The sequence below is a fragment of the Aulostomus chinensis genome, chromosome 11 (genome assembly GCF_037954235.1).
Source record: "Aulostomus chinensis isolate RoL2024-O1b breed Wild chromosome 11, RoL_Achi_v1.0, whole genome shotgun sequence".
In the NCBI taxonomy this organism is placed as follows: domain Eukaryota; kingdom Metazoa; phylum Chordata; class Actinopteri; order Syngnathiformes; family Aulostomidae; genus Aulostomus; species Aulostomus chinensis.
The window spans coordinates 9,050,452-9,078,336 of NC_141330.1; the positions used below are offsets into that span (position 1 = coordinate 9,050,452).

The 27,885-nt window shown below is 42.5% G+C and overlaps 1 protein-coding gene across 1 annotated transcript in view; it reads right to left on the reverse strand.

Annotated features, from left to right (window-relative positions):
- LOC147253128 (poliovirus receptor homolog) overlaps positions 1-27,885 on the reverse strand; it is a 52,074-nt gene that overhangs the window by 17,405 nt on the left and 6,784 nt on the right. The window contains exons 2-3 of the mRNA XM_086218167.1: positions 1,730-1,839; positions 750-999 (exon numbers count right to left, since the gene is read on the reverse strand). Coding sequence (XP_086074293.1) covers positions 750-999; positions 1,730-1,839 — 360 coding nt within the window. The remainder of the gene's footprint in view (positions 1-749; positions 1,000-1,729; positions 1,840-27,885) is intronic.

Sequence of the window (27,885 nt, forward strand, 5' to 3'; positions counted from 1 at the left end):
ATGTGTTATAAATATGCAATGTTGATATGTGTCGCACCAGCTTGACATGACCTGTGAAATGGCATTATCAGCCTTATTGAGACGATCAGCGTTCACACCATTACCTCCGCCAAGGAGGTAATGTGATCACCTGTGTGTGTTTGTGCTGTTGGCGTGAAATGGACCAATTTAATTAGCTCTTGGAAGCAATCTGGATTACCCTGCGAACATGTCATTCATGAATTTCAATCAATTTCATTGAGTCCATGTGAAATGGTTAGAAGGACATTTCAGCTTCCTAAAATCCTCGATTGTATTTCTGATCTGTGTTTAAAAAAAAAAAAAAACGGTTTTCAAAAAAATATGCACACATTTAGATTAAATTTATTGAGGCCACATATTTAAATAAGAGAGGCAAGCACCGACCTCCCAGGGACAGTATGGATTGTGTTGTGGATCTGTGATGGTTGGAAGGGAATTTTATGAATGGATTTTGATGATACTGTGTTCATATTCTGTATCCTCGTAGTTTATTTGGCAGATGTTTGTGCTGTCCGATTGCTTTCTAGTTTGTTTCCTAATACCACCACCTGCTTGTGGTGATGATTTCAATGTAAAACAGAAGAGATTAGCAGCAACATCTCTGTCTACATTTGGATTAATCTTACACGCGTTAAAGATCAGTCGAAAATCTGACATTTGATTTTTTTATCCGAATGTGATGGTTCATTTGTCATTGACACAATAAGAGGATTATGTTAGCGACCTACCAAGCATAACCAGATAGGTGATTCCCTGTTCATTTCCACTGGGGTAGGTAGCATACTCGCAGATGTACTTCCCCTCATCAGTCATCCTGACATCGCTTATCTGGATGGAGGGGCTGACCAGGTTGGGAGGACTTGACGTGAAGCTGACCCTTCCTTTGACAGGGGAGTCGGGATAGTTGGGATCAAAATTGGGGTGAAACACAGCGATATTGATCCTCTCTCCATCCTTGGGCTCATAGATCCATGTGACCTGTGAGTATGTGTGTGAGTGAGATCAGGGTCAGTGGTTAGGATGCACACAGGGAAAAAACAAGCCCCATTATCATATTGTTGATAAGTAAAAGTGGGAAGCATTTTCAAAATATCCACCATTTGCTGTGAACTCCACAGGGCAGCATGCAGAGCATTAAAATCACATAACTGGAGCAGGTACTGTATGAATATGGATGTGCATTTTCAGCAGCGGTACTCTCCATCTCAGCTACTCTAAGAGACTTTCCACTTCATTGAGATGCGACTAAGGAGTGCTCCCATTAACATATTCAATCCCCTACAGCAAAATGAAGCTTAGTATTGTTTGTTTGGAGCAATAAAAGCATTAAGCCTCAATGTGATCAAACCTATTACTAGCCTTAGGATTTTTTCTGTAGGCTACGATTCCTTAGATTAAGCTTTAATATTTTGGGTAAACAAGGCACATGGACTCATATTATCACGTTTTGTTTTTTTTTTTATTATTGAGCAGTGCCTGTCTGCTTGAATTGTGATAGCAAATTGTAGTCCCAAGCAATTTAAAACAAATTGTACTGTGTGAAGTCAGCACAATGGAACTGCAATCTCAGGGTGAAAACAGACATTTTTATTAGAATTTCATGCCGCAAACCTAATTTAGAGCTGCGACTGTAGAGAGAGGTAATCAAATACGTAGTAAAAAAAAAAAAGAGAGAAAAACAACTGAATTATGACAGTTCATCCCTGACCATTGTGAGTTGAATCCCCGTAGCGTCAGAAAAGGCACAGCGCAGGTTGACTGTCTGTCCAGGATATGACAACACCTCCGGCTCCACCTTCACCCTCTGACCTGATGCTCCTAAAGACATAGAAAAAGACAAATTCATTTCTGCTGTTTCTTCTCAAACCACAGGAGGAGACAAAGAAAAGGGAGCAGAGGAAAAGTATGGGTGTAAAGCCTGATGATAAATGAGGACAGTGTGGAGGTGTCTAGTACAACAGAGGACAGCATGATATGAACTCGGGCAAGTAGGCCAAGAGTCTAGTATCTCTCCATGACTGTGCGTGTGGACAGAATGGCCAGGGGAAAAAAAAGAAAAAGGACAGGATGTGTGCTGGAAAAGAGAGGGAAAAGCAGTTCTCTCTTGCACATTGGTCATAAATCATGTGGATGGGTTACGCTTTTCTATAGCCTGCCATTTGCTGCACCGACACATTCCTGTGTAACAGCAAAGAGTCAAAATAAATATGCTTTTCTTGGTGTGTGAGAAATAGGAGCTTTAGAATGACAATCTGCCTGTGTGTGTGTATGTGTGTAATCCAGGTCTGTGAAAATGTAATTACTTGTATGAGTAAACCCGCATTAGTGTATGTCAGCAAGATGGCACCTGTTTCAAGTAAAGAGTGGATTACCTGCGGATACACAACTTCAAATGTCTGTAGCCAGGGCTACAGTACATGTGTGAGAGTGTGTGTGTGTGCAACTAGTAATGTTTTCACCAGCAAGCTGCACACACACAACGGCACTGATGAAACACAATTTCCCCTAAGGACAAACAATTACTTGCGGATCTAGTTCAACCAGTTTGAGTTTGTGCTGAGCCAAAGCTGTTGTGTTGAAACTAATATTATCTAGAGGGCCTACGGAACACACACACGCACACACACACACACACACACACACACACACACACACACACACACGAAACCCGTAGGCTGGGAGATAAGAGTAAAGGGCAGTGCTGTCTTTCTTTTTTGACAGGCAACACCACACCTTTTCTTCTCTGGGGAGATGGGAGATATCAACATAGACGAAGGGAGGGAGAAACGAGGAATAGACAGAGTGGGAAAGTGGAGGAAAACAAGCCTTTCCTAGAATAACACCAGCTCTCCCAGGACCAGCCCAATTTACAACCACAAAACAACCCCCTTGTAGCCACAGAGGAACCTCTGGACAACCACTACGCAGCCCATGGGAGCAGCACAGAGCCTTATTGGGCTGCTCTCTTTCTCTCTAGAACACATGTGCATAACTGCATGAGTAGACACAATAGCATGTGTGCGAGCGAACACACACACACACGCACACACACTCCTACCAATTAACATCTCATGATATCTTCATTGTCACGCTCGTGGTCTGTGATGTGAAGTTGTGTGGAGCGTTTCCTGAGGATCACGCTAGTGTCGATCAAAATGAACTAGTCTGACTAGCAGCAGATTAGCTTTGGGATTGGGAGTTGTATTTTAGTTGCAGGAGGAGGCAGCAGAGGAAGAGAAGAGGCGATGAGGGGCTACTGAAATCCTTGATCACTTGTCTTGATTGGAGTGAACAGACAGCTTGACATACCAGAGGTCATTACATAAAATAGCACTGAAGATATATCACTCTGCTTTACATTTCAGATGCATGTGTTCACATGTGCAAATTGTACAAAAACAACACACACACACACACACACACACACACACACACACACACACACACACACACACACACACACACACACACACACAGTGTCCACACATGATTTGGGGGCAGAGCAGAGCAGAGTTGGGCCTGCTGTCTGTCATTCAGAGGCAATAAGAGGAGAGCCAACGCAGGTCAACCCTTGCCAGAGCTCAGATGAGAGGCAGGCTGGCCTTATGAGACTCTATAGCCCCGGGGAAATGAATATTACACACAAGACATACAAAGACTTGCATGCCCTCATCCTCCTTGATGGTCCCCAAACCCTGAAGACTTGGAGACTTTGTGTCATTAGAATGGCAGCCACAGAGAACAGTGTGTGCGTGTGTGTGCACATACATGAAGACATCAGAGTTGCTGAGGCGATGCGGCATTTGAGAGAATAATTGCCAGTATAAATATTTAGAGAGCAGTGGTCACATTAAACACATGAGAGAGAGAGAGAAAGGACAGAAACTAAGGGAACCAGAGAATAAAAGACGGTTCAAGGGTAAGATAGAACAAAGACAGAGAGGGCTGAGAAGGGGGGGTTGGAGGGAACAGAAGACTTGTGTCACCGCTGCTCTACTTTACAGTAGCTTGCCTGCCTGCAGGTGACACACCAGAAAACGTCACCAAACGCACTTGAATAAACAAATGCACCCACATACGGAGTGCCTTCTTCAACATCCTCAAGTAGTCAGATGTCACAAGTACTGTCACCTATAATTATGTCTTTAGCACCCACATGACATACATGTACACACACACACACACACACACATTATTATAATGCTACAACACTCTGCAACACTGTCATATTAACACAATCTTCTCTGATGCCCCGCTTGGTCATACTGACATTTCCATATTTCCCACCATTTGTCTGTGAGGGGGAATATGAATGGGGGGCGGGGGTGTGGATGAAAGGGTGTGAAGAGAAAGCTGTGCCAGGAATAGAGAGTGAAAGAGGAGGAGGATCTCAAAGGGGACGATGTAAGCTATAAACAAGGTTAATAGGAGACAGCTGAAGGGACAAATATGGGGAAGAGAGAAATAAGAAAGGAGGAAGTAGGTGAAGAAACTAAAAATGGAGTGAGTTGGGAGATGGCATAGCCAGGTGGGAAGGAAACAGAGCAAGGCGAGGCAGAGGAGGAGAGCAGTAAGAGGAAGGGTATACTCCACACCAGACCTTGTGACAAACACTGGCTGTGAACAGAGAGGAAAATATGAGTGAAGCAGCATAAATGAGAGAAAGCAAGTAAAAAAGAAGAAAAAGCTAAATCCTAATTTTCTCTGCAGCCCATTCGAGGCAACTGTGGCTTATAAAATGAACGCACCCTTATCAGCCTGCGTCCTCCTGCCTGCCATGTTGCTCATCGCCCTGCCTGGCTGACTTCGACGCCTAATGGCATTCATGTCCTCTGCCTGATCCCCAGTTAAGTGGAGAAAAGCACAGAGTCAGTGGGACAAGGAGTTGAGGCCATCCCCTAAAACATCTAATGGCCTTCAGAGCCCACTGACTCTGCCATTTTATCAAGCTAGTGGGCGATAGACTGTCAAGTGGGTTCGAATGAAGCTCCTCCATTCTCCATGTTCTTCAAGATTGCTTGTGAGCAATCAATGTGTGTGTATTTGTGTGCCAGAGTGGGTGAGAGAGCAAGAGCGGAAGATATTCTTTTGGCCTTTCCAGCGCACTAATGTCTCAATAACTATTCTAGGCTTTCATTATTTTGTTCAGGTCTGTGTGAATTTCTCAATTTGCATTATTATTTTGTTATTGTTACTGACATCCTCTCCACTGCTGAGAGTAATAGCTTTGATACAGACAGTATGGCGTGCAGGGTGGGGCGCCACTATTCTATCCTGATGGAATCGGTCTCTGCTGGCTCTCTCTCTTACTCTCTCTCCCTCAGGCATTGTCTTTTTATTATTGGGGAGTTAGATTGATTCCCAACCTACCTATCAAACTTGATGATTTGACAAGCTCCATTTTGGACCCAAGGGTGGCACTTGTGATGTGATGAAATGAGTTTTTCTGATACCAAAAGACCCATTTGGCCTGACTTCAAATACAAAAAGTGCCAGTATAGAACCACCTCTGCAATCTCAAGTAGCTTATGATTACCATCCAGTGACCACAATGATACAAACACCCAACAAGATAGTTAGAAGCGACCATACATCTTCCATTTTAGGAGCTTTAACAAAGATGTGCAGGTAGAAAGCATTTTTGTACACTCCATTGATAAATATATACTTGGCAACAGAATTGTATGTGTCCAAGTAATTACAAGCCCTTCCCATCACTTATGTCCTTAAGAATTGCACTTTAGTCAAGAATGTCACTTTTCTATAGGTTTAAAGGATCTGTCCAGAAAAAAAGGTTGGCCCATGTGCCACCTTTCCAGGTTTATTATGTATTGACCACAAGCGTCCGTATATCTAACACTCAGCAAGACCCTGTAGGTTTGAAGGCATCATTGTATTTGCCCATATACAGTTAAGAGCTTGAGTGCTGAAAAAAAATGATAAAGGAGGATATATTAGATCCTATTATTTTTTCATTGTTCAAGGGTCTGGATTTTATTCTCAATACAACCCTGCGTGTGATTGTGCACTGGCCTTGAATCAAGACGCTTCTAGATGAAAGCTCTGCCAAATACCAGCTTTGGTAAGGCTCCTGATGTGCAGTTTTTTTGTTTGTTTTTTGAGACACTGGCACAGAGACCCCGATTCAATTCTGTGACCACTACTGGGGTTGTAGTCTTGTATAGTGCAGCTTGCAAGCACTGGGACAATAACACATTTTTCCGTTGTTATGGCTCTGCACTCTAGCAAATGGACTTGAAAGAAACAATAACTGAGATTAAAGTGCTGACATTGCGCTGTAAGGGAGTTTTGAGGTTGTTTACTTCCAAACTCCAGTGTGGGGTTGTGTAGCTCTCTTTATACAGTTGAACAAATTTTTAAAAGTACAGCAGCGCAATTAGAGCGCTACACCCATACACTGTTCACTACAGGTGTGTCCAGTTTCTAAGATGAATCAGGATGTGGATGATTCTGGAAGAACCCCAAAATGTTGATTTTATAAACATGACGGATGGAACAACAAACGGCAAGGACAAGGAGAGATATTCTGCAGTTCATCTTCTAACAAAATTGTAGCCTCAGTTATTTGTGTCTGTATCCAGTCAAGTTTACCCCCATATTAGTCCATACATAGTATTTAGAGCAGATTTGAAAGGAATTTAACAAAAGCTTTCTTTTGCTACTCAATATTGCTTCAAGGCATTACAAAGATGACATTCCAACAATATCTAGGTTTTGCAAAACATTAAGATGTCGCACTGAAGTTTAGCTTTTTGTTGAAACAGGTAATCATTTCATCATGCTGTTAAGTGTGTGTGTGTGTGTGTGTGTGTGTGTTCTTGTACTTGCTACATATTGAGGATTAGAATAAGTATTTAACCAACAGAGTGAGGACATTTTTGAAAGTGAGGACATTTTGGCCGGTCCTCACATCTTCAAAGGGCCATTTTACGTTCAAGACTTGGTTTTGGGGTCGGGGTTAGAACGAGGTTCTGGTTAGGTTTAGGGTCAAGGTTAGAGTCAGGTAGTCAGTTGAGATGGTTGAGTTTAAGGTGAGGGGCTAGGGAATGTATTACATCAATTAAAGTCCTCACAAAGATATAAGTACAAGGATGTGTGTGTGTGTGTGTCTCAAATCTGAAGAAACTTCCTTTAGGCATGAAAGAAATCTCGCATTCGCAAGAATGGGGACATACAGCTTTAAAACATGATGCCTCCCAGCCATGACTGTCGCCGATATAGAAGTGCGGCTGCAACCATCTTTAAAAATGTAGTGAGTGAATAAGTAATTACCTTGGCGAGATGAATGTGTATATATGACACCACACTTCCTGATCCTGAGAAAAACCCTTTGAAATGTATACACTTTCTGCAAACTCAAGCAGCATCAAATGAGACCATCTGATCAACTTACAATGCAGTATTAAACAAGTTAAAGCATCTGTGGGCTGCAAGCTGCAGCCTTTATATACTGTAATCTGTTTTTTAAAGCACTTTTGAAATAAAAAGGGAGTTCATGTTAAGATTTATTTGACTTCTTGGAAAAAGCAATGTACAGTAATACAGAATACTGAAGATGCGGCACATTGAGATGAATCGAGAGCTGTTGAATCGAACCATGAGGTTGGCTAACATTTACACATCTCCAACCTTCACATCATGAATGTTAACACACTTAGATAAAAGCTAAGAGACTTTATTCACAGTCACTCTTTCCCTTCAAATCCAATGTGCCTGTGTAGAGAGGAAACAAAAATGTGCATGTTCCAAAGTGTAATAAGTAGTTTTAAAAGTCTAAAAAATGTATCTATTAAATCTGTAATAGTCTGTCAATCTGTACATCAAAATCAATTTAGATACTATATTTCTACCACCTAATATTGCAGTTTTTATGACTGGTGCACCTGTAATTTGCTAGTCATCTTTTTGATCTCTGTCAGCAGCATCCTGCCGTTTTAAATGCAAAATCTGTGACAATCAGATACTACCTGACATCTTGCCTGTTAGCAGCATTTTTTGTTAGTTTTCAGACTTGTGTTGCCGCTGCAGTTTCTACCCCCAAACCGTGATGCTGCTGTGCGTCATGTCATACTGCTGCTGGTCGGTACTAATAATCGTTATCAGCAGGAGTCAGTAGCAGCACCAAACTGAACCTGTTGTCTTGCTACTGATACCAAACACTGTTGTAGGACTGGTTCCTCTGACCTTCTCTCTCTCTCTCACACACACACACACACACACACACACACACACACACACACACACACACACACACACACACATAGATGTGGTGCTTTGGTATGCAGGAAGCAAAGTGGAAGCGCAGCTTAGCATTGACAGGCGAGGCAGTTTGACAAGCCAAGAATAAAACTAGGAAATGAAGACTTGAGCTGTGTCTCGTCTTTTCATTGACCTTTCCAATGGACTCCCCGTGAGAGGCCAATCAATAGCATATGGGATAGTTGGAGGTAGCATCTGTGCATAATGGACTGATGGCATCCTATTATAATCCATTCATGCTACTCACTTTACTAGCAGGTGCACCAAAGTCTTAAGCACGTTCATTTGATAAAGAAGCGCATTTCAAAGAAAATCACTTTAGATCGACACTGAAAATTACCACAGATGTGAAATCAGTTTGGAAACATAAAGAAAACAGCTGTAAAAAGGACTTTGTGTTACACAGAGGTTGCATGGGGGAGATGGGGGGTTAAAAAAAAAAGTCAACCCCTGTGATGCAACAGGAACAGTGGAAAAAAGGTGCAAGAATAAGGAAGCGCTACATTTCACTTTGTTCACAGTGAAATGATGAAATATTAGATAACCGACTCTGATTCCCCTTCTCTTTACACTCTGCGTTCAGACACACAGGGAGAAATGAGGGAGGCAGAAACTCATGAAATGAAACAGAAGGGGAGTGAAGGAGAAGTAGGGGTTTGAAGGGAGGGACACAGGGAGACATGAACAGGCTTCAAAGTGCCAAGGAGAAACGAACAGCTGGAGGAGAAATCTGCTCAGGGAGGTGTGTGTATATGTGTGTGTATACACACATACATCTGTATACTGATGCATATTCCTATTTAGTTTATAACAAACATGCCCTAGGAAAAGAGCAGATATTATTTGAAGAAATAAGCATTTACCAATTCAAATAAATATCATCTTTATACAAAACAGGCCAGCAGGGATTTTTAGAAACATTTAAAATTATTTCATATTCCAAAAACTGGTATTGAAATAACTAAATCTCTTAAATCCAAAGCTGGACCTTGGTGGTACAATGAGACCATCTACAGAGTACTGTATGCAGGAGATAAAGTAAAAAAAAAAAGGAAACAGGCAAAATACATGAATTCAGAATTGTACAGCATAGCAATTTAACTGCTGGTTCCTGACAAGAGCTGACAGGAACAGTGGCCCATGCTAGAGGCACAACACATAACCCGTAACATTGCCAATCGGAAATTATCCTGATATACTGAGGTGATTCATAAATGGCTGTACATTTTTACACCCATTCAACAGTAACTTCATCCTCTGTAATGAACATTCTTACGCCTTTAGTCCACTTAAGTTTTTTACCCAGCTGAAGACAACACCCACTCTTTCGAATGTACTAAGCTGGGAGCACTTTGGAGTCGCAGAATTTGTTCGGTTGAGATTCTTTGGTTGCTATGATACAGAATATCGTCAGAAACAAAAATGTCGGCGGTAGAGTTGCCTATCTCCTCCAATCCTTGCTCTCAGCCACAGAGCGAGAGAGAGCGAGAGAGAGCAAGAGAGAGAGAGAGAGAGCAAGAGAGAGAGAGAGAGAGAGAGAGAGAGAGAGACGCCAGTTTGTGTTTTCTTGAGATCTTTGTGCATGTTGAAACGTATCCAGTATGGTCATCGAAAATCACATGCTCCTCCTCCATCGTTGTTGTTCAGCTCTTGTAAATGTGGGATGTGATGTTGTTGTTTTTCAAACTATGCTTGGATGACTTGTAAAAGTAATGCGTGCGGTGTTTTACCCAAATGTAACCAATTATTATCTCTGAGTGACCAGAAGAAAAAAAAGCCTGACAACCGCCGAGTGCCACTTGGCTTGTGTCACTGATGTTCCCATCGAAAACAATTAAAAAGACACACAAGCCTCAGGACAGAAGGCTTTGATGGAAAAAGCCTCAACCCTAACAATGTACCACAGTGTGAGGTCACCAAGTCAAGCCCTGCTTACACGAATTAAAAGTAATTACGAAATTAAAGGGCATGCAAGTTGTCTAAGCTACTGTTTGCATTTTTGACGGATGACTAATCCATAAAAGTACATGTATTTGAAAAAAATACAAGAGATTATGTGAAATTTTCATTAAATACAGACCCTTTTATCAAACCATGTGGCATTGTAACCATGTTTGAGGTTCTGAAAATCACCAGATTGTTTTTTATATGTTCGGTGAAAAAGGTGAAACACTTTAGGTCTACTAAGATAAAACTAAGACAGGATAATCCAAAAGCCCTACAATAAATCCTCTCTTCGTGAGGATTATAATGTTTTTATTGCATCTGTTAGAGGTGTTGATTTATTCCAATCGTCACTTTAGAGGCTGTAATTTCATTTTACTGGTTTAAACTGAGAGCTGTTCTTAATATTTGGCATGGCAGGTGTATTATAGTGCATTAGTTTTATCTAGGTGCACCTAATAAATTGGTAAGTGAGTGTACTAGCTATTTCCTTTTGTTTTACTGCAGCATATCTCACCTCGCAAAAAGAGATGTGCCTCAACAACATACACAACACACTCAATCATTAAACAACCGCCAAGCTAAGGGAAAGTCATGCATAAGAGATAAAAATGATTTGCTAAACAGTGAAATAATGTGTGTGCGGTAAACATGATACAAAATACATTTCCACACTGCAAGGTAAGGAATAACCACTTTTACACCAAAAGTCAGGAGAAAACACACTCACACACGCACTCACACACACACACACACACACACGAGGGTAGAGGCACTCCTCTCCACTGGGTAAATAATTCATCCCTGGGTTAGAAGGAAAGCAGTGTGCTCTCCTCCTCCTCCTCTCATCTCTTCATTATTGATAAACACCAACATCTACACTGTACCTGACCCTTGAGAGGGAAAGAGGGAAGAGAATAGGGGAAGGAGAAGGATGGGCAAAGAGAAACATAAATGAACAACTTTGCATTTGAAACACCGGAACTGTGTAAAGTAAATTAAAAGTGTATGACACATAAAACACGAGGAGAGGAAGTAAGGCCATATGGCATGAGGACACTGTTATAGTATGACTTTTATTTGGCACTGGGCACATTTAGGGTCAGTCAGTCCTGCTTGTAACTGGGAGTTTATTGTGGACAGAGAGGACAAAGCTCTGCTGAGCCAAATAAATAACTGCTGCCTCTACAGCGCCTTGCTTCTGCTGCTCCAACCCACTGAATAAATGACTGAATAACTTACTGGCTGGATGCCTGACAGACACCCAGCTCCCCTGCGGCTCCTGCCTCTGCTTTGTCGGACCCTGCACATCAGTCTACCTCCACCGCTCTTCTCTCAGCATCGCTCACTTTTTTCTTTCAGTACCACAGCCATGTCCTGTCTTTTCATTTTGGAATAAATCCTTTTTATCCCTCTGGCTCCTTCTGCTCTTCCTTGACCATTTTTTTTAAACCAGCCATTTCTTTTTCTGTCTCACTTCTTCATTCTTGCCATCGCTCCTCATGGTAATTGTACTGGGCATGTTATTTTAGCCCTGTATGTAATATTGGGTTTTTTTAATCCACTAACCAGAGTGACAGATCTGCAGCCAGTGTGCAAGCATCAAATATAAATCTGAGGCTTTGCAAGAAACATTTTTCAGACCGGTCTGGGGTCAGTATCTAAAAAATATCTTGCATGCAAAGGCTTTGCTCCTCTTTATCAGGTCTACCAGTAAGCTTGCCAAAAGAAAAAAAATCTTTCACACGTCACTCTGTGAATGACTTTGGAAGGGTGTGTGTTTATACACTTCCAGAGTCTGGCAGCATTTCCCTAAGGAAATAGCCATGACTTAATGGATCAGCCAAAGTCAGAAGTGCCAGGTACTTCTACAAACGTCCAGGGCAGGATATATTTGAGTGTGTCTAACTTCATTCATCATTTTGTACATCTGCACGTACGTATGCATCTCTCACGGAGTCAGATGTTAACATAATTGGATTATACATCCTATTTTCACATCGCTAACAACACTCGGATGTGAGAGTCTTCCAAGGTGTCAGAGAGGATATTTCCATCTGGGTGTGATCCCTTCGTCAAATTAAAACGGCGCTAGCTGTCAAACTGGGTGGAATTCCATTTTTTAAAAAAAACAAAACCTGTGTGGATCCAAACACAGCTGTGTTTCTGAGTTTTTCACCTTTATGTCACCTTCATTTCCCAGCTGCTCTTCCCACATTGTCAGCTCAGCCCATTGGTCAACAATGCTGTCAACACATAGCTCATTTATAGTTAGAGGGTGTAAGCACATCCCAGATGATGAATCATGTTAAGTATTATAAAACAGGAAAGATAAATGATGGAGACGGCTATTAGTGGAGTCGGTCAATCAGAAGGATCACAGCTTGTTCCAAATCAATGCCAGCCATATAGAAGACAGAGGGTCGAACACCACTAGCAAACAAACAAGGAAGCACATACCAATGTTATGATAAACAGATGATTGTGTCCATCATAACACCCAGCAACCACCAGCTGGATTGAATTACTGATGGAGTATGTGTGGGAGTGTGGAGGAGAAGACTACAGGGATGAATATGAGAAGACAGAAAGAACCAACCTAGTGATTTATTGTGATTATAACTTACTGAGGACTTCAAATGAATTTGATATTTTACATAAAGAAAAATGGAGGACAATGAGTTGGGAAGATGGCAACAATTAGTAAACATCAAACAAGTAGAAAAAGGGAACTGAACACAAAAGAAGAATAAGACAATAGATAAGTGAAGCAATTAAAAGCAGAAAGAAACAAGCTTCGTTAGTCCCAGCAGCTGCATTGTATAGGTCTTCGCTACCTTGAAGCTGGCCTGCGGTGAGCAGGGAGGGCAGAGGTGAACGGCCCATTGTCTTGAGATTCAATAGCAGGCAGGTAAGATGAAACTGCTCTTCAACACACACCTCCTATCAGTTCTACCATAAAGGAGGAGGGGAAAGGTGAACCCAAGTAGGGAGGGGAGAAACCAGAGGCAGAAAAGGAAAGAGAAAGAAGGTTTGGGACTGTGATTTCTATCAGGTACAGCAGAGTAGTAGGGTAATACTCAAAAGGGTTGTATGAGAAGACGGTGCACAGTGTTGTGAGCCCTGTCTGCTCCTGCCTCCACAACTTCCCTTTGTACTGATTAAGACTGTCAACTGTTCTCTGAAAAACAGTCTCTATGACAACCCACCTCTAGAACATTATGTATTGTTTTGATGTTGATGGTTGGATGAATGGACCATAAACTGTTAGATGTACAGCTCAAGATCAAGTACAGAAGGAAGCGCATACATGCGAAGAGGGGGAGGTATTACGGATGAAACGGTTTCATCATGAACATTCCAAGCTTCAGATTTGAATTACAACTAAAACTATGATTATCCAGCTTTGATGTCACCATAAATACTGTAAACATTCACTAAAGTTGGCAGAGAAGTTGCAGAGAATGAGATGTACGTAGGATGAATGTCATTCACTTTTGAGCTCAACTGGCCCTTTACAGTACAACTAAACCCGAGCGCTCAAAGTAACTTAGTGTGTGTATCATTGTTCTTTTGTGTGTATTCTTGAGTCAAGAATCCTTCATTTCATTACAAAAGCCTTTGGAAAGAAGTGAAAAATGTTCAGGGCTGCTTTGCTCATTTGGTGTTCTTGAGAGCAGCAGATAAAAGGAGTCATAAAATTATAGGAAATTGCTTTAAGTGAAAAACTGTGGTGACTGAGAAGTCTCATCATAATTGGGCACACACTTTCTTGAGCTAAATTGTTGACAGAGTTAGCCTATACATCATGTTATTTTTGCTGAATCAAAAAATGAGTCAATTGACTTTAGTTTCATCGAGACAATTAGTTGGGTGGCAGAAAATTACCTGCCATCGAAACGCTTTACTATGCCATTTATCAAACACAAAAAACAAATATAGCTGGTTCCAGATAGTTATAATAGTTACAATTCTGTGTTTATGTTTGACAGTCTAAAGATAGACTGTCACACAATTATCATGATATTTGTCACAATGTTGCATTCTTTAAGCTTTAATACTACCCTAAATTAAAAGAAGTTAACAAATTAGTCTAATTAGCTAATGCCTGAGGCTTAAAATGAGAACTAGACCATGGTCCTGTTCTGAATTAAGAAAAGTGGGGAACAATCCTGTATCACTGACCAGGGAAATTTTTGTTCTTTTGCTGTCATTGATGAAAAATGATTAAGTCTAAATCAATTTTAAAAAAGGAACCTGTTCTGCCCATTAGTGAAGCTAAAATCTATGAAACAAGCAGAAGTGAAATAAAAATAATCAAAAATTAGTTGTAAATGAAGATACAGTTTGATATTTGGAGCAAAGTCCTTTATCAGTAACCTCAAATGGGACTTTAGCTTCTATGAGACGCGAGCACTGAAGATAACAGCAGATTTTAGGCTCAAACAGTTCAGCATTAATGAGGATGACGATACAATGACTTCGGAGGTTTGAAGACCAGAAATTATAAGGAGTTAACACACAGAGGCTGCCGGAGCCTTCCTCTGTCAGGTCGTCATTACAGTGGGTTGGAGGTGCTTTTGTTTGCCATCTACCCCCTCAGGGCAGACTGACAGAAAGAGGATTGGGAAGTGAGGGATAGATATATGGGTGTATGAACAGACAGAGATGGCCCTGCCATGCTCCGCTGGCTAGCTTCAAGGACAGACGGGGCCTTCAATATCACAGCCTCAGTGTAATTAGACAGTGCTCTGTCACGCACCAAAGAATTGCTCCTATTTGTGCCATATTAAACGCAGCAGGGATAACCCCCTCTGTGCTTTGCCACTGAGACCTAACGCGAAAGGGGAGTAAAGGGAGGATTTGTACAAATTTAATTACATTCATAATTCTCATCTTTAGTTGTAATCACTCAGGGTTAAAATAAATCCACTTCTCAGCTAGCCACCCATGCAACACGGGTCTCAGTAAGCTGTGTAACATCTGACAGACTGAAACTGAGTGAAAGTAAACATAGATCTTTGTAGGCAGTAGTGAAATATTAACATCTGTTCTCTCCTTCCTACATTTTACATTTCTTTTCTAGTTCACACTTTGGTTGGGAGCAGCATGTGTGTTTGTGTGCGAGTGTCTGCAGATGTATGATACTGTAAGTCTGAGACCACCTGCAGCGTCTCTGAAAAGCAGGAAGAATCTGCTCGCTGTGTACATCTTTGTGTGTCTGAGTTTGAGAGTGAGTGTGTCTGCATGACTGTGTTCGGTGCACCTCTCAGCCAAATCACGACACCAGCAGGCAGCCTTTCGAAAGAGAGGGAGAAGAGTGAAGCAGATCAAACACAAGCCAACTAATCACAGACGCGGGCTAATTAGTGCAGCCCTCAAAGGGGAACCAGGAATGAGTGATTATTCCCCCTTATGAATTTCCCAATGATGCTGTGCCGTGTGCCACCACAGCTAAAAAATTTTGGTCGGTGAAAGGGAAGAAGAGAGGGTAAAGTGCAAAGAAAGCCACCAGTGATCTGGCCTTGTTGTAATCTTATCATCCAAGAGAACAGGGCAAAGTGGCGCTCAATATCTCTTATCAGAGTTTCAGTCATGTGCACAGAACACATAAACACCATGGCCATCACAACCTCAAACACACAAAGTTTTATCTCACCATCCCCAAATTAGACTGCACATAGCGATTCCCATTAAGGGATTTCTGAACCGATTAAACCCCAAGTGAGGTGATATTCCAGCTTCCAGAGCAGAGCACAGGTTGACGTTCCTGAGTACAGAGTCTGAGTGCTGATTAGCAGGCGGATCTGCCACGCTGATCCCAGATTTCCACAAGATCAGAGGCCGAGCTTTGAGCATGGCTGTGGCAACCAATTACAGATGTGCGCAGTTTTGCACACACTCACACATGCAGCCTGCATCAACCACACACCTGTCCAGAGATGGATTTCTCCAGGCTGAAGTCATCAAAGTGACGTGAAACACCCCCAACCCCCACGACCTCCCCCACTCACTCTTCTAATCTCAGACACGAAAGCACCTGTCAGAGGATGCTCAGTTCACCAGCCAGACAGTCATCACAGAGGCAAGCGTAGAGCGACAGACAAAGGGAGAACATATGAGAGAGACAATAAAAATATAACAAGTTTACCCTGAGAAGCACAGGCCACCGATGGCACCACGCCTTTTGTTGCTGTACATCTAACAACAAGCTAAACATAGATATACTAATTCTGGCTCTGCCTTTGATACATCATGGGAAGGCTAAACAAAAACTTGCATTGATAAAAGCACAGTCATTCACATTTCTCTAATTTCACCAGATTCACAGAGGAACAATACACCCCCTCCCTCCTTCTGCAAACCTGCCATCAATGGCCAACATTTGTTTCACATGATTAGAGTGTGAGACTTGGCATTCATGAGGCAAACACACAAAGATTCCAGACTTATTGTTATGACAAAAATCCTAATGTGCTTATGAATTTTAACAGCTGCGGCAGGGGGCTGGAAAGTGAAAGGAATTGATGAGGCTGGTCAAAGAAAACAAATAGAGATTTGGGGGAATAGAATTAAACTTGCCAATTTACAGTTGAGCTGGAGTGAAGCAGGGAACAAAGAGACATGTAGATAAATAAGAAACATATTGGAGGGGAGGCAGAGAATGATATGAAGGGATGGCGGTGGTGGGGGGTGGGGGGGTGAGAGGGCTGCAGAGCAAAGCAACAGCTGCTGAGCATCACATCTGCTCCAAGTGGAGTCATCAGCTAACAGACAGACTGGAACCTACTCAGTGAGGCAAGCCCTGGGGAGGGAGAGGGATGGACAGAGGAAGAAAGGGAGGGGAGAAGGCATGGAGAAGATGAAGTTAGGTGGATACAATTAAAATGATTTTAAAAAGTATGTTAATGTGCAAAACAAGCAAGGAGAGCTTCTACAACCTGTTACTTTTTCCCACAAAATGGAGGTGATGGTAAAGGGTGGGGCAAGGGCTTTGCAGGGAACAGGAAAGCATTTCTCTGTCCTTGTCCTTCTCGCCTTTTCCCCGCCCTCCTCTCACCCTTTCTCTGACATCCTTCCTCCATCTCTTTCCTTCTTTCTCTTCAGTGAGACTGACAGAACAAGAGAAGCCTGTGAGAGTAAAGATGAAAGGCCAGGGAGGGAGGTGCGTGTGTGTGTCTGTGTGTGTGAGAGAGAGAGAGAGAGAGAGAGAGAGAGAGAGAGAGAGAGAGAGAGAGAGAGAGAGTGAGAGAGCAAGAGAGAGGGAGAGTGAGAGAGAGAGAGAGAGAGAGAGAGAGATGAATGACCCCTCTTATCCCTCATCCCCCCTGGAACCATCCTACATAAGCACAATAGAAAATATACATGCAAAACTACAAGGGCAGTGTGTGGATATCACACTGTGGCATGCCTTCTTGGAGTAGTCTGCCTTTGGTTCACACATTTACTCTTACACCATGTTACCACGGTAGACAGACACACATCAAATATCGCACTAACTGCCTCTGCATGCATATCATCTTGAGCCTAGCATCACGTCCTGTAGCGCGCACCTTCAGCCTGCAGAGAAGCACCCTGAGGAGAGGTGTGGACCCTGAGAAGTACACATTGTTCATTCAGGATAGCAAGCGCCAGCAGCGAGGGCAACCCCGTAGCGGAGTAAGAGATGTCATTTGGCAGCAAATGAAGGGGAAAGAGCAGAGCAGTTCATGCTAGTGTCTCTCTGAGGTCTCCCAGCAGGCTCTAACATTAAGTTAGCCTGGGCCCAGGACAAAGCCCAGATTCTGTTCACATGTCTGCGAGGTGGAATAAACATAGCTGCTGCTGCTGCTTCACAGTTTTCCCATCTCCTTTCCTCTTATCTCACCCTCCTCCACTGCCCTCTAACCCCCCTCTCTCCCTACAAGAACAGTCTTAACAACACAGCATGCCTTTCCAAAATATTTACTCACTCAGGCTTGACTGAATACAAAGGCCATTCTCTTACCTTCTCTGATGTTTTACATTCAAACAAACAATCGCACACATACGCACTTACTGGCTTCACCTGTTCTGGATTCCACTCTGGAAACCATGCACACTTGTTTAGTAAGGGAATTCCTGCCTTCCTAAACCCTCCATCTGGCTCGTGGCTTTGACTGATCTCAAACACAGTGAAGAAAATCAAGTGCAACAGCAACAGTAGTCACCCCACATTGCCTGCAGCAGGAAGCGTGTATCTGCTGCTTACACATACTTCTGATTCAATACCCTGGACATCATCTTAACACCTTTTTCCGGTGCAGCTTGTGCCCTTTTCTCCTCTTTCTCCTCTCCTTTGCCTTCCCCTTCATCATTCTCCCATCTACGTCTGTCACACGGCATTCTCTCCTTGGTCCTCCTTAATCATTTTCTCAATGCTTCCTCTCTCCTTACCAATTTTCCAAGCAGTTTTTTTTTTTTTAAACTAATCCAACATTTTCTGTATAGTTTCAAAGCTCTGGCTTTTGCTGGCTGCACATTCATTAGCATATGTTTGAAAACCAAGCCTAAATGAAATGATCAGAGATGATGATGAACTACAAACAAAAAAATATTCACGGAATTACTCCTATGTTGTGTCTGTAATGTCACTCTTGTTTTTTAATGCATTACGTTCAAGATTTTTTTTTTTTTTTTTTTTTTTTTTACAAGGCGCTCAAAATACAAGTAAATGAATGGAGGATGAGAAAAAGCCTGTGCGACCAGAGTAATGAAACCTCCCCAGAGTGCCTCCTGTTTTCAGGTGACTGTTCAAGAACTCCTTTGGGGGGAGTGCATGCCATTAAGTAATAATGTTCCATCAAAATGAAATGTTGCATTAAGTCTTTCATGTTTCTCTCCAGCATCTTGGACTACTTTCTTTTCCTTCCCACCATCCTCCTCCTCTCTGATAGAAGATGTGGTTCCGTGGGCTGCACCTGTGTCTCATTACCACAACTGATGGTTCAGTAACAGGCTTCTCTCCCCTCACCATCGTGCTCCCTCTCTATTCCTCCCTTCAGCTACTGCCAACATACATTTACCTCTAAAAGCTTGGCCTGCACTCGCCTCTTCCCCTTGCTCATCCTACAGCATGCCATTCACATCGTCTCTGCAGCCTTTCTTGTGCCGTCGATTCTGCCGTTACAGACTCAGTAGAAATCAGAGTTGTCAACTGTCAGGTGATCTAATGATTTTGTGCTCGACTGACCTATGCCTCCAATTTGTCAGCAAGTCCTCTAAGCAGCCCTTTACTTGAGCAGGACATGTGCACTTTTCCATTTTTCAACTTGAGCCTCATTTTATGTGTTTTGAGTTGATGAATAGACACACAAAATAAGTTTGGAATCGATCCAAAGGAGGGAGACAAGAATGGCCAAGGCAACAATGAAACGGCAGCAAAGTAAGGTCCAACTCCCACTGGGTGATGTGTACCCTGCCAAGCAGGTTTTTGTCCCCAGGATTTTCAATTTGTGTGACCAGGTGATCACACTTGATCACTCCATACCACACCCAGGTATGGTAAATTCTCACGGTACAGTGAAGTGAGGATAGCATTCCTATTAAATTAAAAATACTTCAACATAATATACTGCAGTACAGTACGTCCACCGATAAACGAAGCAGAATGATTACATGCTGACAGTGTAAATAAAAAAGGCAAACAATTAGCTTTGTAAAAGTAGAATTGATGGCAGAGATGCGATCAGACTGTGTGATATCTCTCAGGTGTACCGAGTGAAGTGGACAGTGAATGTATGTCACCCTGTTCTAAGCAAATGAAGATGAATATTTTCAAGAAGAATAATTGTTAAATCAAGCCAACAATGGTTACATGAATAGATTCTATGAGTACAAGTGTAACAGCCCAGGAAAACTGCTATAACCTGAAAAAATATCAATGTATTATGGCCATTCACAGAGCAGCTGCTACACCACTGTTGGGTAGGCTGCACATAATAGAGGCGTGAGAGCAGGACCCACTTAACCCAGTACATATGTGCATGCATGCGTAGTGGCTGTGTCTTTATGAGGATATTTTAGTGTCGTTTTCTTTTTATTTCAGGTTCTGATGATTATTCTGACTTCCAGTAAACTGTTTAATGTTTTTTAAACCACTGAATATTCAATAAAAATATATATATATTTCACACTGAAAACACCACATTTGAGAAATTCATTCGTCAGCAATACTGTTTGCCCTTTATTCGATAGTATTTGTCAAATATTATGAAAAGGTGTATTCCAGTGGATGGTGGCACCCCACGCTATATATCTTGGACCTACGCTTAAATGTGTATGTGTTTTAGTTGGAATACAATGAAAGTGGTACATTAAAATCAATTCAGGCTTGTCTAGGCTACTATTGAATTATGCATTAAATATGTAATCAGAGTGGTCTAACTATTATATCATAGCCAATATCTGATTCTTTTTCAGGCCAATTAACCTCGGTGTCAGAATTAAATGACCAAGTAAAAACTCTGCACTCATTATAATTGACAAATGAATGCAATAGTGATGCAAACTATACGAGTCCTTAAACCAGCACCGGGGGAAAAGAGGCTGACATTAGCCTTGATGGCTTCTGAGATAACTGGCTCCAGAGTGCGATAGCCTCCCAAGATGAGCAGAGGGGACTGAGTGGCTATAAGCATTAGGAGGATCACGGACAGGCTCCTTCCTACACTGTGCATATTAATTCTTTAATGCAGCTCAGATCAGCTTGTCACACCTTGACACTGCATAATTATGTCATCTACTAGGGACGAGTTTTTTAAAGGGCAGACGTGGGGTGCTGCAAACTGTTTCTGTCAGAGAGGTTCTATGTTCTAAAATGCCAATATATGTCTAAAGAATGTTTTACTCTCAGCTCGTTAGGACCTTTAAGGCCACATTATGGATATAATGCTGCATCTACTGGTACTAAAAGAACATCAGTGGAGAGAAGAATGAGCAGTCTGACATGAATATCTTAATATAGCCACTTTCACAGGAAGAGCTTATACAATGACACACCAACCAATTCCTTAATATCCTGACTGACAGCAGCGTCCATCAAACACCCTGATCTCTTCACCCGTGGCCTCTCACCATCCATCAATCCATCCTGACAGCCCTTCCTCCATCTCTCCCAATCTAAATAAACAACAGAAACAGGAGAGAAGGAGCAAAGAGCAAGGGGAGGGGAGGAAATCAAAGTAGGACACCGAGACAAGCAAAGCCATGCTAGTCTGAGAAGAGAAGAAGAAGAATCAACACTCAAAAAGATAGAGTGACGTATGCAGGGTGAACTGTTAATGAATTGACAATGAGGGGAAGGGGGCAGAACATGAGTGCTAGCAGGAAGAAAACCCACAATGGGCCGAGGTGAAAAGGCTAGAAACAGAAGAGGAAGAGTCATCTGGAAGGAACAAGGAAGAGAGAAAAATTGGGGGAGAGGAAGGGAACTGACTGCCATGGTGATGACAGCCAAATGAGCCAGGACGTAAGAGGGGAGTCAGAATGCAGAGGAGGATAGAGGAGGATGGCATCAATGATCTATGCCAGAAAAAGCAGTTATGTGTTGAAGGTAAAGAATGAAAAGAAAGAGAGACTAACACTAAAAAATGGTGAAAGTTGGTGGGTGGATCCTGAAGTACTTGTATTTAAATCCAAAACAATTGTGAGCACTTGTTTTAGTTTACACAAGGAACCACACACACACACACACACACACACACACACACACACCCCCGGCTGTGTCTATTTAAATGTGTGTTTAAATGGAGAGTGCTACAGCTCTAATCACGGATGGCATCACAGCACATTCACTCTTTCCCTCCCTCCCTACCTTTCCCCCAGCATGCAGCCTTCTTCTGTCGCTCAGACCACACACACACACACACACACACACGCACGCACACACACACGCCTGCACCCTGCATGACTGTGCCGTGTCAGAGATAAATTCATGAATCACTGGTGCACGAATCAGCCGCAAGCTTGTTACGAGAGGAGGAAAGTGGAAAGTAGGAAAAAGGACAGAAGTAAGCGGGTAAAGTGTTTCCTTTAAAAGCTCTTAAAAAGACGGCGGAATCAGGAGATGGCTCCCAGGGACCTGAGGGGGAGCGCAAACACACCCAAGGGTCTTGATGACAAGTACTAGTCAGCAGAGAGATACTCTCCCCCCACTTTGCTCCCAATGTCTGTTTCCCTCGCCTAGCTCTTCCTAAAGAGGCCACGATAGAAAGCCTAAACAGCAAGCAGCAGTAATGAGTGTGTGTGTGTGTGTGGATGGTGCATGCACAGAGTAAACATGTATATCTCACAGGAATGGGCAAATATATGACTGTGCATATAGATGTACTTCAAGAACACATCTAGGTCTTGTGTAGAGAGAAAACATCTTCAAAAAGGCACCACAGTAGTCCACCGCCACAACAAAAAATGCTCTCCATCAGTATCCATTTCAGACACCACCCAATCATCTCTTGTTACAGAGCCACTTTTCATCTCGGGCTACTACTCAAAGGCAGGTCTGTCCATTGATACAGGTGGGGTGCAAAAAGAAGGAAAGAAAAGGGAGGGGAGGGAGGACAATAGATGGCCTTTTCAATGGTGTCCCTCTGCTCACCTGGATTAGGGGGGATAGAGGGGAAGGAGTGTGAGGGGAGGAAGGGGGAGGAAGGTCTCTAAGCTTGTGCTGTGAACAATGGCGCCTCTGTTTTCGTCAACACCAAGTGCATCACTCTGACAAGCAGCAGCCAGCTGACTGACTGGACCAAAAACAACAAGGTTGCTTTTTTGCACACTTGTTGTGCATGTTTAACACAAAAAGGGCAGCCAGAAAGCAAAGACCCCTTTGGCAATCCAATTTATCAGGATGTGCACTAAAGTCATACACAATAGATATTAGTGGAAGGTATGCTCCTGGAGCTTCCTAAGAAATGAACAAAAAATGTCCATAAATACAGATGTAAAAAAAAAATCATGCATCTGTGCTTATGCTCCTCCCTCCAGTAAGATTTTTTAAATTCTTCCTGTTAGGTTTTGTTTTGTTTTGTTTTTTGCGTAATCCTGCTGATGGGCAGCCCAAAACAAAATCTCCTTGGTGGAGCCGATTCATTATCAGTGGATCAATTGTTATCAATTAACCATTCATCTTTGTTTTTAAAAGCCAGAAAATGGCAAAAGAAACACTTTGGCAGGGGTCAAGTCTTCAACAAATCAAAAAATAGTTATATTGAGGCTACAAAAAAATACGTGGAGTACTTGTCAGGTACACGACAAAAAAACTAACATTCAGCCGCACAAAGCTTGTTTTCTGTTGTAGCACTGGGATGTATTACATTGTACTTTGGGAATTAACTCTTCAAATGTAATCCCATTTCAACGTCAGTGTGAGATTCTTGTTAGATGACTCAAGCTATATTACTGGCCCAGTCGCTGCCTGCGGGGGAGACGAGTGTGTGACAGCATCGAGCAGCAGGGGAGTGGACATTGTCAGCCTGATCCCAGCGCTGCACGACAGGTTAGCTCAGCTGAAATGAAATACAATCCTACGTCTGTTTCTATCACGCCGTCTTACCTCTCAGCTTAGCTCATTCACTCACTTGACTTTGCTCTGTCACTTCCATTTGCAGTCTTCTCTTTACAGTAATTTAACCATCAAATCTTCCCAACATCCTTGAAATATTAAGGGCACGCCTTTGCGACATATGTATCGTTTGTGCACTGCTGAGAATGTTTGTGGTTGCGTGTGAGGAGCTGGTGATGGTGGTGATGACGAGCGTCATTCTGCAGCACAGATGAGGGACACAGAGGGAGAAGAGGGTGAGATAATCGGGGGAAGAGGGGTGGGTGGGGTGTAAAAGTGTCACAGCAACTTAACCTTCAAAAAAATGCCCACCGGGGTGGAGTGGGAGGTGTTTTTCACCAATACAAGAGTAGAAAAGAGAGTGCATATGAGAGAGAGAGAGAGAGAGAGAAAGAGAAAGAGAAAGAGAAAGAGAAAGAGAAAGAGAATGATTGATGTGTAAAAATGAAAAAAAAAAAAGGAGGACCACATTTGGTGTGATATGAAGGTACAAATGCCCACTACACAAATGTAGGCAGAGGCTGTTAAGAAAGAAATGCAGACTGAAAGACAGAACGAGCAAATTAGAGACAGGGAGGAAAGTAGCAGAGGCAGTTTGGATTGACGTAAAAAAAAAAAATGTGGGGCTGACACAGGTAGGAGGCGGCCACTGGGGAAATGGACGGTGGGACAGAAAGAGAGAAAGCTGTGGAAGAGAAGAAGAAGAGAGATTAAGGGTAAAGGGAGAGTAAGAGGATAGAGGAGAGCAACAGGCATTCCAATTACAGAAGCAGAGACGAGGGATTGATGACTAACAACTGAGGGAAGGACAACAAAGAGCAGGATGAGAGGAGGAAAAAACATACAGTAAAAGACAGCAGTTTACGGAGCAGATGGATCAATTATGCAGACCAAATTACAGCGAGGAGGGAGTTGGAGCATTAGGAAAAGACAAACTGGGAGAGACAGAGAAGGCAGGGGAAGAATGAAGCGAGATGGAGAAGTAAAGGAACAAATGTGACAGAGGGAAGCATAGGAGGTTGGGAGCAAGTGGCCAATTAGAGAGCAGGTAATACGTTCAACAGTTATGAAACAAATCACTTCAAACGAAGGAGGACCGGGTCCCTAAGAGGCAACACCAAACAAACCCTGACACACCCTGTTGACAAAACACAGCAGAGATAACTGAATAAACCTGCTGCCTCCATTTGACCTTAATGTGCTGTTTGCTTCAGGGGAGGACTTAAATGCTCCTGCCGTTTCAAGACTCTGGGGACCAATGACGACTGTACTGCTCGTTTATCAGTGAAGCGTGGCGGCATATTTTTTAAACAAATGGATCGCACTGACACCAGTTGAAAGATAGAATAGTGGTAGCAGTGATGTAACAAACAGCACGGCTTGTTTTGTGAAACCCAAAAACAGACTTACACATACTTTCATGAAAAACTTAACATCTTGTGCATTATCTCACCGATTGCTTACTCAGCCTCCTTATCTCATCTTTTAAAATATGATATCAGTGGACAAATACTACTTTTCCCTATATATTACAGGGTGTAATTCTACCCTGTTCCTTAGATAAGTCTCCTGGGATCAGGGGGGGGAAGCTGACTGAATTGAAAGCAGGAGGTTTTGGGGGAGCATGACTACATGCAGCTCCCAGAGCCCTGACAAGGCCCTGTCATGCCAAATTCAATTTCCTCTCCTCCAGCCAGCCTGTCCACTGCTTCTGGTAAGTGTGAATTTGACTTGACCTTGTCAAAGTCAGATATGATGGAGATGCAGCACATCTGTGTCTGCATGTGTGGATTAATACTGGAGCAAAGGTGAGCAAGGAGAGCTGCTGCGGCATTGCTGGTAACCAGACTCTATAGAGCCGCACGTCAAGAATGACGACATGTACCGAGTTATGGACTCTGTTTTGGTCATTTTGGCATTTTGCCACTATCTTTGCTGTAGAGGAGCAGGGGATGGATCTGAGAGATATACAAACATAAACCCCTTTTACAACAAGATTCTGCAACCAAAAAAAAAACAGCTGCCCTATTATTACACCTTGCATATTTACACAGAACCAACAGCTTGTAATTTAACCTTGGATTCTGATGTTTTGCAGCAGAGGCGTGGCCCATAGACTCAACAGTGTCTGCATTTTGAGTAAGCGGTTCCGTCATGCATGTAGCAACATTATAAACTAAGATTTCTGTGTACACATGAAAAAGAAACATATTTCCTCAGAGCAAGAAGGATCATATCTTGTACATTAATGACTGTGACAGCACCTCCACCTGCCACTGAATGAGGCCACGCCTTCAATCAAGGCTAACTTTCAGCTTCGATGTAGTTTACTGTGCATCACTTATCCAACAGTTATGAAAGAACAAATGAACAATACAGAACTAAACCTTTTTTAACCCAGATGCAAAGGTTTGCCATAAAATGCATGACTAGAGACCAGGATTGTTTTTCCAAACCACATTTAAAATGATACAGTCTAAGGAAAAAATAGATTTCAAGACTGCATAGCTGCACCAAAAAGAGAAAAAATTTGGTCAGAAGGAGGACTAGCTAGCATGCAATTTGTTAAAAAAAAAAAAAAACACCCTATTTTGGGTTCATAGCCTTTTTTGTCCCCATTTGCCCTTCAATTGAAAAAAGTCAACTCGAGCATTGTTTTTTTTATATAATAGCAGTATTTCAGCAGTTAAAATTTCAGGTATTCTCCAACATTTACTAGGTGGTAGCCACTCACTGTTTCACAGATGAGGAGCACAGAGGACACAGAGGGATCAGCAGAGGAGGAGGAAGGGAGGGAAAGATGCTTCATGGCACTGTCATTTCCACAGAGGGCCCTAAATGTTTTCAATATCACATAAGGGCACTGCATCATCCACCATTCAATACTGGATCAATAACGCAAACCACCTTCCACCTCGCAAACTACATTTAGACACATTAAGGTGACTGCTAATGAGCGGCTGTGTATGTAGGGACACTCTGAGGACAATGTCAAGGGACTCAATTCCAGAGATCTGCTGAGTGTACTGAGTAGAGGATTTCTGAAATAAAAGAATGTGACAAAGACAAGAGTAGGAAGAGAAAGATAACAGAGAGAGGCAGAGAGAGTGTACTGGTCAGGTAATAATACTAAAAAGATAAAGGTTAGCACACACAGTCCTTTACTGACCACAATGGAAGGCTCTTTCACTGTTAAATTATGTGTCTCCTGCATGAGAGAAGAGGATGGGAGGGAGGTGCGACTAAATTACAAATGAGCTGATATTTCTTGGCCTCCCTGGTTCACTCCCTCACACAGTTTTCAAAATCCTGCCTCTTCTCCTCTGCCAAGATGCTGCGTTGTGGGATTTGAAAATGTCGACATCCTCAAACCTCACTACTCTTTTCCTTCTTCGCTGCTCCTCCTCAATGTTTTTACTCCGGCAGGGTCACTGAGAAACCCAACTCCCCAGTCTGGTTAATTAAGGGGATTTTATTTTAAAGGCTTTGGCTGCCTTTCAATGGATCCTCCAATTGAAATTACCACTCATTCTCCACATTGGCGGAGCTGCAACGAGTCTGACCTGCATCTCCCTAAATTCCATCTGGGATTGGTTCGACATAGGGAAATGCACATTTGGCAGAGGGTGTCTTGACTAATGGTGTGGAAATATGAGTGTGACTAAAAAATAAAGTAAGCCACATGCCTTATAGCATTTTCATACAAGATAAGCTGCTGGCATGCTATTCCAGTTAATAGTAGAGTCTTAAAACTCTCCATTATCTAGAATTGTGGGTGGTTAGAGTACATTAAGGAACAGTCCCTTGCACTGAGCTTATATCAGTGTATGAGCTAATGCACACAGATCTAATGTAGACCGCAGTTTAACTCAATACCTCTGCCAAGAACATCATCGACCCCAGCATAGCTGTGCTTTTGGAACCCCTTCAGCTGCCCTATTCATATTAATGACATTTGGCATTCCTTCTAAGAGGAGGATTTCTGCTTATTTTCTTTTGGATCAGATGGGACCGACTCCAGCAGTCTGGCAACCCTCGGAGCCAAACACAAACATCCCCAA